At 47.8% G+C, this 12,124-nt stretch overlaps 1 protein-coding gene across 1 annotated transcript in view; it reads right to left on the bottom strand.

Annotated features, from left to right (window-relative positions):
• NUP214 (nucleoporin 214) overlaps window positions 1–8,334 on the bottom strand; it is a 99,590-nt gene extending 91,256 nt beyond the window's left edge. Inside the window, exons 1-4 of the mRNA XM_049772815.1 lie at window positions 8,203–8,334; window positions 5,525–5,720; window positions 2,765–2,916; window positions 650–848 (exon numbers count right to left, since the gene is read on the bottom strand). Coding sequence (XP_049628772.1) covers window positions 650–848; window positions 2,765–2,916; window positions 5,525–5,720; window positions 8,203–8,247 — 592 coding nt within the window. The 5' untranslated portion in view covers window positions 8,248–8,334. The remainder of the gene's footprint in view (window positions 1–649; window positions 849–2,764; window positions 2,917–5,524; window positions 5,721–8,202) is intronic.
• Window positions 8,335–12,124: the final 3,790 nt, after the last annotated feature.

Genomic DNA, 12,124 nt, shown 5'->3' with positions numbered 1-12,124 from the left:
AAATGGCTCTTGGCTTGAGGAACCATATGATCGAACTGTGATCCATCCTAGGCTAGCACGGGCAAGGCAGATGCCTTACTGCTTGCACCAACGCTCTAGCCCCAAAGGACAGAGTGTTTTGTTGCACATGGGCAACAATGGTTTAGTTGCTGGCATCACATATAGTCCCCCAAACCCTGGCAAAAATGTCTCCTGAATACAAACCCGAGTAAGCCCTGAGTACCATTGGGTGTAAAAAACCCCATCCCCACAAAAGACTTTTCTCCAGAAAATGAAATGATATCTGAGGTCTGTCATGCATGCTGCCTGGATTCAAGGACAAAGGTCTGGAAGGCATTAAGGTACTTTCTCCTGGGGCTGGAGCAATAGCACAGCGGATAGCGCAATTGCCTTGCACATACCAACCCGGGATCAATCCAAGGCATTCCATATGGTCCCCCAAACATGGCAGGAGTAATTTCTGGGTGCAGAACCAGGAGTAACTTCTAAGCACCATCAGATGTGGCCCCTCCCACCCAAGAAAATAGCCTTTTCCCTCCACTTCTACCAAAACCAGCAACTACAATTCTTTAAAAAGTCCATTACCTGTTATTTCCAAAATCAATGGTTAAACATCTCATAATTAAGTTCAGGGGTCCTTGTTACCCACCAGAGGTCACGCCCACTGTGGAAGGGAGCGTTGCACAAACTTTCACCGTGTCTGTGACCTGCAGGACAGCAATGCTGCCATCGGCCAGACACACAGCTGCCATGGAGGGGACAGTGGGGTTCCACTTCAGGTCCATCACCATGCCACTTGCGTCTTTCTGAAGCTTGTGATAGGCAAATGGTCGTTTCTGCAGTTTGGTCTTTGGAAACAAAAGCCCAGAGGTAAAAAACAATTAGTGAAGTTATAAATTCAAGCATTTAGGGCCCGGAGAGATAGCACAGCGGCATTTGCCTTGCAAGCAGCCGATCAGGACCAAAGGTGGTTGGTTCGAATCCCGGTGTCCCATATGGTCCCCGTGCCTGCCAGGAGCTATTTCTAAGCAGACAGCCAGGAGTAACCCCTGAGCACCACCGGGTGTGGCCCAAAAACAAAAAACAAAAAAAATTGAGGCATTTAATCATCAAAGAAAATAATTGAATGTATTTTCTCGAATCCTCGCTCATTTTTCCACTATAAGGAATTTTGTTCTACATAACAATCTATGTGTTACAATATCTACTCTTTTTGTTGTTGTTTTTGGGTCACACTCGGCAGCGCTCAGGGGTTACTCCTGGTTCTATGCTCAGAAATCGTTCCTGGCAGGCTCAAGGGACCATATGGGATGCCGGGATTCGAACCACTGTCCTTCTGCATGCAAGGCAAACATACTACCTCCATACTATCTCTTCGGCCCAATGTGTTACAATTTCTAAACAACTTTAAAACAATCCACCTAGCACACTTTGAAGGACTAACAGCAGAAAAATACAGAAAGGCAAGTGAGCAACAGAGTGCAGACTCCAGATTAAAATCTAGGCACTACTTCTTAACAGTGCAGAGGTCTCGGACAATTACTTGGGCTCTTTGGGCCTGTTTCTGCAGCTATAAAACAGAAGGTGCTAAGCCATGGTGTTATGGACAAGGACAGCATATGCACAACAAAGTGCACAGTCCTAGCACACAGCAGAGAATTCAGTACTACTGAGTGTAAGGTTCCCTAACCCCAACACCCTAAGCTTTCTGTTGATGGTCAGGCCTGCCACACCTGGGTCTTGAATAAAGAATAATAGAGTTTGGCTGGGGGGAAGGAGAGGAGAGGGAGAAAAACCAGAGAAGCAGCAGCTTAAAGAAGCTGCTTGGAATAAGCTGAACATAGAAGCCATGTGAGGAAATGCACATGACAAAAAGGGCTGTAAAATAAAGCTGGCTGACTCCTATGAAATTTTAACTGACTGCCTGTAAAATTATTTCTACACTACTATGCTTCTCCAGACCCACCGGCTGAAGGGGTAAAGGTGCCATGCAGAGAAAAATCTCACCCCAACACAGGACTTTAGACTTTATATTTTATAATTAAAACAACAACTGAGTACTATCATTACCCAAGAGCATAAAATAGGATAGAGTCAGGTCGATTGCTATATAGGGAACAAGACCTACTAATTCTATGGCCTTAGGATGTCTCACAAGAGAGAAAGGAAACACCACTGGGGAAGTGGTACAATTAAATGATTCCTAGCTATAACCACATATTACTAAGTAGTATGTCCCTTCTATCTCAAAGATCTATGAGTCTAGAATTAAGGAATTGTTTTTAGCCCATATTAGAATCCAAAAATAAGGTTTCTAGGGTAAACTGAGAACTTCTAGATGATGAGAAGAGCAGAGAATAGCAGGCTCCTACTGACACCCCCATCTGTCCCAGGCTTACTGTTGGGTTATTGATCCTACCCTAATCAATAATTGTACTCCACCCTAGGGTGGTACCTGATTCTTGTCAATAAAAGCAAGGCTCTGAGGAAAGCTGAGGCTCATTCTTCGGTCTTCTTCCACTGAACTGTGCTCCATCTTAGGAGTAGAAAGCTTTTGTGGTGCGAATTCCTTGTTTGAGCACTGGATTTCCTGAACCCATGCTTGTATTTTTTACAGTGTGAATTGTTTTCTGTCGATCTCTACAACTGGAAATGTTTCCCCTGACCTAATCAGACAGGGGAATGGGAACTGCCTTTCCTGTTTGGGAGCTCAGTGGGAATCAAACCTTAACCAATTTCCTAGAGAACGTGACACTTCACTTACCTCATTTGAGAATGTGCGCACATCAAAAAAAGCAATAATGGAGCCGAATTCACTGGACATCATGCACACGGAGAGGGTAAGGTTGTCACAGCTCAATGCCAGGTGATGGACGGGGAACTTCATAGGAACTAGCAAGCCTGGGACTTTCTCAACTACAAAAACAGACAGACACAACAGAACAATAGTATTTTCCAAGATGAATCATGACCCCCCCCCCTTATCCCAGTCCATGTGAAATAATTTCTGCATCTCCAAAAACATCTAATTTGACACCTAGTTTGGTAAAAGACCTTTACTGATGTGCAATGATGCATAAGGCAGCAAAATGACTCGCATTGCTCCAACCAGAAGAAACAGAACACGGCCGATCCCTAGTTGAAAATAAGCATCCTGGGCCCAAGTGATAGTACAGTGGGGAGGGTGTTTGCCTTGCATGTGGCCAACCGGGGAATGATGCCTAGTACCCCATTTGGTCCCTCAAACATACCAGGAGTAGTTTCTGAGCACAGAGCCAGGAGTAAACCCTGAAAGCTGCTGGGTGTGCCCTCCCCCCCAAAAAAGGAAAAAAGAAACATCCTGGGACCAGAGAGGTAGTACAGAAGGTAAGGTACTTGCTATTTGTGGCTGAAGTGGCAATGGTTCTAGTGGCAACACATATGGTCCCAAACACTAGCAGGGTCACTCCTAAACAGAGTCAGGCAGAGCTTCAACAAGAAGTTACACAGGGCTCAGGGCTCAGAGAAATAATATAGCAGAGAGGGTGTTTGCCTTTCATGCGTTGACCCCATGTTTGATTCCAGCACCCCACATAAGGTCCTCTGAACACTGCCAGACTGATTTCTGATTACAGAGTCAAAAGTAAAGCCTAAAAACAGCTGGATGTGACAGCAAAACAGAAATAATCAAAAAGGCTATGCTTGTCCTAGAGGGCCAAACCCAAGTTCAACTGCAAAAAAATAAATGTATGCTATAATAATAAATTCTGAGGGCTGGAGTGATAGCACAGCAGGTAGGCGTTTGCCTTGCAAAACGGCTGACCCAAGTTTGATCCCCAGAATCTCATATTGTCCCAAGCCTGCCAGGAGCAACTTCTGAGCACAGTGCCAGGAGTATCCCCTGAGAACCACCGGGTATGGCCCCCACAAAAAAAATAAATAATAATAATTCTGCTTCTTCCCAAGCTCTGAGTTAGAACATGTGTGTGTGTGTGTGTGTGTGTGTGTGTGTGTGTGTGAGTGTATGGCCCCCACAAAAAAAAAAATAATAATAATTCTGCTTCTTCCCAAGCTCTGAGTTAGAACATGTGTGTGTGTGTGTGTGTGTGTGTGTGTGTGTGTGTGTGTGTGTGTGTGTGTGTGTGTGTGTGAGTGTATGGCCCCCACAAAAAAAAAAAATAATAATAATTCTGCTTCTTCCCAAGCTCTGGGTTAGAACATATGTGTGTGTGTGTGTGTGTGTGTGTGTGTGTGTGTGTGTGTGTGTGTGTGTGTGTGTTGGGTGTGTGTGTGTGGTTTTTGGGTCACACCCGGCAGTGCTCAGGGGTTACTCCTGGCTCCATGCTCAGAAATTGCTCCTGGCAGGCACAGGGGACCATATGGGACTCTGGGATTCGAACCGATGACCTTCTGCATGAAAGGCAAACGCCTTACCTCCATGCTATCTCTCCAGCCCCGGGTTAGAACAACTTAATGAAAGAGAAATATGGGGCTAGAGCAACAGCACAGCAGGGAGGGCATTTGCCTTGCATGCAGCTGACTCAGGTTTGATCCCAAACATCCTATACTGTCCTCTGAGCCTGCCAGGAGTAATGCAGAGTGCTGCTGGGTGTGGCCCCAAAACAAAAACAAATAAGAGAAATACAAAAAACCAAAAGAGAAAACCTAAAAAGCGTTGGGTATCTTACTGGGAACTTCTTCTTAGGGGGCCAGCCAGTGGACTAACAGCAATTTTGACTTGTTTATTTTGTTTTGGGCCACCCATGTGTTGACCAGAGGAAAACACAATGGCAGGACTGAACCTAGATCTCCAACATGTACAACATAGTTTAACCATTGAGCTCAGCCCCATCCATCCCAGTAGTTTTAATCTATATATCAGAATAACTTCTTTTTTTTTGTTTTCATTTTTTTTTGTTTGTTTATGGGTCACACTCGTGAGTGCTCAGGGGTTACTCCTGGCTCTATGCTCAGAAATCGCTCCTAGCAGGCTCAGGGGACCATATGCGATGCCAGGATTCGAACCACCGTCCTTCTGCATGCAAGGCAAAGGTCTTACCTCCATGCTGTCTCTCTGGCCCCCAGAATAATTTCTTGAGAGAGGGACCAGAGTAATAGTTAAACAGGTAGGGCATTTGCTTTGCATGCAACTGACCTAGGTTCAATCCCTGGATCCCATATGACATCACTCCTCATCTCTTAATGGCCCCCATCCCAGCACCATCAGGCAGGAGTGATTTCTGAGTGCAGAGTTAGGAGTAATCCCTGAGTTTACCAGGTGGATATAGTCCCCACCACCTCATCCCAAAATGATTTCTTAAGAAGAAAATTACACAAGCACTTACGTAAATATACCTCTCTAATTTGGGGGGGTGGGGTGAAGGAAGCAACTACAATGAGCAATTCTCAGGCTTTCTTCTCAAGTAATGTTCAAGGGTTACCTGGGTGCAGGTCAAGTACCCTACCCACTGTACAATCTCTCTATGCAACATAAACTCTAACTTTAGCAACTATGAGACCATTATAAAATAAAAAGGGCACTCACTTATCTTATTGGGATCATCTCCAGGTTTATTCTGAACGAGAAGATTTTTGGTGTGAAACACCTGCAGTCCACTAGCCCCACCAGCGAAGATAAAACCATACTTGTTGGACACAGCCAACAGGCTACAGCGCTCCTTGGGCAGCTCCTCAGGAGAGTCAAAGAGTCTCACTTTCTTCAGGGCTCGAAACTGAAAATCCTGTTGGAAGGAATCAAAGCAAGACTGATGAGTTCCTCGCTGTCACTACAGTCTAGTAAGACACAAAGATGTGTCTGAGGCCAAGGACTGCAGCTGTTGATGTTGGTTTGGGTTTCTGGGTCAGTCAGTTGCATGCAAGGAAAGTGCCTAACCTCTGTACTATCTCTCTAGTCCATTTAATTTTCAAGCTTCTGTGCATACTGTAGTGTCTGGTATAAACAACACTTAAAAATACTGAACAAGGGGCCAGAGCAATAGTGAAGTGGGTAGGGAACTTGCCTTGCACAGGCCAACTCAGATTCAATTCCCAACATCCTATTTGGTCCCCCGAGCCTGCCAGGAGTAACCCCTGAGCACTGCCAGGAATGACCTGAAACAAACAGATATACTGAACAATGGAGTTGGAGGGATAGCATAGATGGTAGGATGTTTGCCTTCCATGCAGCCAACTTGGATGGATTCCCCAGCATCCCATTGGGTCCCCTAAGCCTGCCAGGAGTGATTTCTGAGCGCAGAGCCAGAAGTAACCTCTGAGCACTGCCAGGTAAGCCCCCCAAACAACAACAACAATGAAATACTGAACAAGGGGCTGGAATGCCAATACAGAGGGTATGGTGCTTGTTTTGCACAGGGCTGATCCGGATTGGATTCTCAGCACCCCATACGGCCTTGAATACCATCAGAAGCTAAGAGTGGATAGAACTAAGTTTAAGCCCTGAGTTTTACAGTGTGTGGCCCAAAAACCAAAAATTAAATCAATAAAGAAATAAAAGCATTTAAATCTTGGTGCTTAAATAAAAGATTTTAAAGTGAGTGGGAGGAAGACAGCAACACAGCTTCTTAACCTCTGGGCTATGACTTTATATAACTGGATGTGGATAGCACTAAAAATATGACAACACTATAAGGTTCCCAATGGCAAAGTGAAAAAATTAATTCACAATCAATCAAGTCACGAATCCCAAGTGGACCTGGCAGTGCTCACTCCATTTGTTCTCGTATGGAAGGGTTGCTTGTGACAAAAAAAAAAAAACTTAAGTTCAGTTATAGATGGGGCCGGAGCAGTGGTTCAAGGCGTTTGCCTTGCACACGGCTGATCTAGAATGGACTGTGGTTCAATCTCCCAGTGTTCCATATGGTCGCCCGCCAAAGCCAGGAGCGATTTCTAAGCGAAGCGTCAGGAGTGACCCCTGAGCATCACTGGGTATTGCCCCCCCCCAAAGAAACACACACATACACACACAAGAAGTTCAAGTACAGAGTGTATAGCAGCACTGTGTGTGAAGGCCTGGTTTGATCCCGATATTGCAAGTAAGCAAGCTAAAATTTGATGCTTTTCTGCAAGTACACAACTGCCTTCCCTGCAGCAAATATTAAGATTCCATCAGAAGACAGGATAAGGGCAGTTGCTCAGCATAACCTGAAGCTACGGGAACTGCAGGCTCTATCTAAGTCCAGGCTTGCCCTGATCAACCTGCCCCAGGCAGCCAGCCCCAGAGCTATGGCTTCCCTCTCTCCAGCACAGTCCCAACCTCTCCTATGTTCAGTAACACCTCCAAACAGCTCCAGTTCTCATTTCCTTCCACTGCCAAGCAGAGCACTGATCTGGGGCCTTCATCCAGCTCCTCATAAGCACTGACTGCTATGTCTGTAGCCATAAATCTATGTGATTTCAGAGGCTGCCCCTGTACATCACCTCTTGAAAGAGAGCTCCTAAGTGTGCGCCAACCACATGCTAATGTGCAACATACCTTGCTGCTGTGGTTATTTGGGGGCAGGCTGAGGGGATGGGGGCACCCCCAGCAGTGCTCAGATCTATTCCCAGCTCAGTACTCAGGGGGCTTATGCAATGCTGGGGACCAAATGGAGGTGGAGGGCACCATGCAAGGCATGTATTCCAGCTCATTGAGGCATCCATCTCCCCAATCCTTTTTTCTTCAGCTATCTTTTTTTGGGGGGGAGGTGAGGGGTTTGGGCCATATCCAGTAAGTGCTCAGGGTTTACTTCTGGCTCTAAACTCAGGACTCACTCCTGGTGGTGTCTGGGGGAAATCATACAGGACACCAGGAACCTCATTAGGGCCCTTATTTTCTAGATTCTTAAGTATTTCAGAGACCCACAACCAAATTCCTAGAACTTGCTTTTTGTTTTGTTTTGTTTTGCATACAGGGATGGTGGAAGAATTAAGCCAATCATCCCAATCTCCAAGTGGATTTTGGAACACTGTCTGTGCACCCGGGGCAAAGCCAGGCGAGTGCCCACATGCCCTCCTCCGTCCAGGGCCCGCCTGCCACTGCCCGGTCCGGCCTTGCTCTCCCAGGATTCCCGCACGCGCCCTCCGCGTCTGCTGGGGGAGCGCGGCCAGGCCCCAGCTCCAACCCGCGGCAAACTGTTCAAGCAGGAGGCGGGGCCCGCGGCAGAGCGCGCGGCGGGCAACGGAGCGGACCTAGGCAGGAAAGGGCCGGGCCCGCCAGGTCCTCACCTTCATCTCCCGTTCGGGGATCAAGGCGTCCATCTCGTCTCCCATGGCGTAGCCCCGCGGGAGGCCCGACAGGCCGCCGCCGCCGCAGCTGCTGCCCCTTAAGACTCTTCAAGACGAACCGCCGGCCACTTCTTCCCTTTTGGGTCCCGCGGTACGCAAAGCGCCGATTCACTTCCGGCGCGCCGTGATGACGCCACGAGCCTCGGAGGCCGGCGGAAGTCGCGCGGTCTTTTTTTTTTTTTTTTTTTAAGCTTGCCGCTTCCCATTGGTCAGGTCCTGGAGGAGGCGTGGCCTTAAGAGGCCGGCAAAAGTTGCGCGCTTTTTTTTTAAGCTTGCCGCTTCCCATTGGTCAGGTCCTGGAGGAGGCGTGGCCTTAAGACGCACATGCGCGCTCGCGCACCCACGCACGCTTGTGCTCCGCGCTCAGCCCCGCCAATCTTACTTGTTAGTTTCATTCATTGGGGCTGAAAACTGTGCAAGGGCGTTCGTTTGCCTTGCACGCAACCGGCCCTGGAAGGCCGGTGGTTCGAATCCCGACATCGTATATGCCCCCCCCCCGCCGAGCCTGCCAGGAGTGATTTCTGAGCGCAGAGCCAAGAGGAGTCCCTGAGCGCCGCCGGGTGTGACTCCCCCAAAAAACAAACAAACAAAAAAAAAGGGACCGGAGAGATAGCATGGAGGAAAGGCGTTTGCCTTGCATGCAGAAGGTCGGTGGTTCGAATCCCGGTATCCCATATGGTCCCCCGAGCCTGCCAGGAGCGATTTCTGACTGTAGAGACAGGAGGAACTCCTGAGCGCTGCCGGGTATGACCCCTCCCCCCCAAAAAAAAAACAAACATTGGGGCTGAAAGCACCCTAGCATCGGGCTTCGGTTGGTGCCTTGGAGGCTTCAAAGTAGGCCTTGGAGGCTTTGAACTTTAAAGTATGCCTTGAAGCCATATAGTACAGCACCAATTAATGTCCCTCTAAACCATGCCTGGATTCAGCCCTGAACTCAGTGAATAAAGTGGGATCCAAAAAAAGAAAATGAAAATGTTGGGTATAGGAGATTATTCATAATTCCCCATTCAGATAAATTAGGAACATATTTCAAGGGGGACTATTTTCATGGTGTGTGGAGGAAACAAGGTTCAGAAAATGAATGGAGGACCTGAGCCATAGCACAACGGGGAGAAGTTTGCCTTGCACACGGCCCACCGGGGTTCAATCTCCGGCATCCCATATAGTCCTCCTGAGCCTGCCAGGAGTAATTTCTAAGCGCAGAACCAGGAGTAACCCCTGAGCGCCGCGGGGTATGGAAAAAATAATAAATAAAAAACTACAACAGATGGCAGGAGGTACCAGGTGACACAGCTACCAGCTGGGAGATTTCTGTTCCTCTCAGCCAAAGTGGTGGCTATGGGCTCCAGAGTGCAAATGGCAAGGTATTTGCCTTGCATGTGACCAACTCCGTTTTGATCCCCAGCACCCCATATGATGTCTTGCACCCACCAGGAGTGATTCCTGAGCACAGAGGCAGGAGCACCATGAGGTCTGTCCCTTACACCTCAGAAAAAGACATTAAGTAGTGGAATCCGGGTTAGAATAAGACTTGTCCAGGCTCACTGATGTTACTGTGCATCTAGAATTTCCTGCAGTGAGTTTGTAAAATAGATGCTCTAGGGTAGAGGTATTTCACTTGGAGCTGAAGAATCAGCCCATGAGCAAGGATGAAAGGAGCATATTCTGTATGATTTGCTGCAAATTCCTTGTCTGCTCCAAGCCTGCTTGTCATTTAAATATAAAACATAAGGGGGGGGCAGAGTAAAAAGTACAGTGGGCAGCCAATCAGGGTTCAGTCCTTGGAATCCCATATGGACCCCCTACCCCAGCACCACCAGGAAGTGTAGAGCCAGAAGTGACACTCTGAGCACTGCCTGGAGTGATCCAAATAGAAAAATAAAAATTAAAGATGTAGGGGTCGGAGCAATAGCACAGCGGTAGGACGTTTGCCTTTCATGTGGCTGATCCAGGACGTACCTCGGTTCGATCCCTGGCATTCCATAAGGTCTCCCGAACCAGGAGCGATTTCTGAGCGCAGAACCAGATGTAACTCCTGAGCATTACCAGGTGTGGCCCCCAAAACAAAACAAAAAAAAAAAAAACTAAGATGTAGACCTCCTAATTTATAATTATATGACAGCCTCCTCAGAGTTACTGCCAGGAGGAAATGAAATTGTCTGACAGAGCCTAACATGTAGAACACTTCCAGTTACTTTATTGACTCCTGTGAATTTCCCGAGCCTGGGAGAACAATCCCCCAAAGACCAAGCAAAACACCAATGAAGTTTCTTTATTTCGTCTGCACAGATACCATTGCATACCACGGGCTGGCATCCACACAGCTACACATCTTTCATGCTGCTTAACTTTCCCAGCATCCCCCTTCTTGTGAGTCAGGGGGCAAAGCCATACTTGACAGCCCAGGTCGTTATTTATATTAGATTTGGTCTTTGAGAAAAAAAAATACAGCTTCAGAGTCTGAGAAAAGAGTCCTCAGAGAATTCCAGAGTATAAGCCTGATGCCACAATAGGAAATACAAGCAGACGAGCCCCCTCTACTTTCCAGGGGGGTTTCCCTTTCTCACACTGGGCTGAGTTCCAAGACACAGAAGCCAGCCCCAACCAATCACCTTCTTTCCAGTCCTTTCCAGAGGCTGAGGACACACCCACTTGCTCTCCAGCCTTTAGGAGCGCTGATCTTGCAAATCCTGCCACGCTAAAATAAATCTCCAATTAGTAATCTGCAAAGACCAGTCTTCCTCAATAATCTCAGCCTGTTGCAGAAAGCGGGGCAGCAGGAAAAGGGTATGGGCAGGTCGTATTTATTTGCTCATCTGATGATGTCAAAAAAGAAAAAAAATTAAAATAAAGGGAGGGTGAGATTTGACATTTACAGAAAGGAATGTTCAGTGGGGTTTAAACTTCAACGAGACAAATGTGATGGCACCAGCTCCTAGACTGAAAACTAGCCAGTCATGGCCCAATAACCTTGTTGGGGACCCACAGATGAATCCATCCCTCACCCCTACCTGCTTTCCACGTGGTGTTCCACAGCCCCCAAACATTTTTACTGAAGGTTGCAGGGCTCGAGCTTAGCAGGGTCCCCCTGGACTACCATACTTTCACCCCCTTCTCTCTTCCCATCTCTTCTATCTACCATCTCACTGATCACTTCCTGTAACACTCTCAACCCCTCAAGTCTGTCCATTTCATACTGGATTACTTGGGCTGTAGCAGGAGTTTGATAAATGGGTTGAATGAGTAGGTGAATCAAAGCCTGGGGCTGTCCAGGAGAAGGGTTTGCCTATATAGAATGGGAGCCTAAGGGGAAGGAGAGCCAGGACTGGTGCTACCCTCAGCCTACTTGAGGGTAAGATGCTCATCTTTCTATGTGCATTCTGCACAGTGGCATGGTCAGGAGGATCCAGAGAGGAAATCTAGAAGTAGGTTTTTCCTTCCTTCAGCCCCCAAAGCTGCTTTGTGGGCTGCTGCTTCCCAGCCCAGAGACTGCCCCTCCCACTATCCTTTGTTCCTTGTTTTCATGGCTGACGGAAGCAATCCCCTGTGAGTGCCGGGCGCAGGGCCAGTGTCTTCCCCTCTCCTGCTTAAAACCCTGACCTCTGGCAAGGTGCTGCCTCCCTAAGGGCCAGTGCGATTCCTCACCTGGGAAATGAGGAGACTGGCCCTGATCACCCATGGGGCGGGTCAGGGCTCTGGAGCCTTATGAGGCCTAAAAAAGGACAAAGCTGACCCCAATCCCATTCCCAAACAAGACAGAGAGAGGATCACAGGATAAACATAGCTGGTGAGGGCATACACCTTCTGAGAGTTGAGCCAGAGGCTGGTGTGATAGCACAGTGGGTAGGGCGTTTGACTTGCA

This window comes from Suncus etruscus, chromosome 5 (assembly GCF_024139225.1).
Source record: "Suncus etruscus isolate mSunEtr1 chromosome 5, mSunEtr1.pri.cur, whole genome shotgun sequence".
NCBI classification, from domain to species: domain Eukaryota; kingdom Metazoa; phylum Chordata; class Mammalia; order Eulipotyphla; family Soricidae; genus Suncus; species Suncus etruscus.
This window is presented reverse-complemented; position numbering and strand designations above follow the sequence as displayed.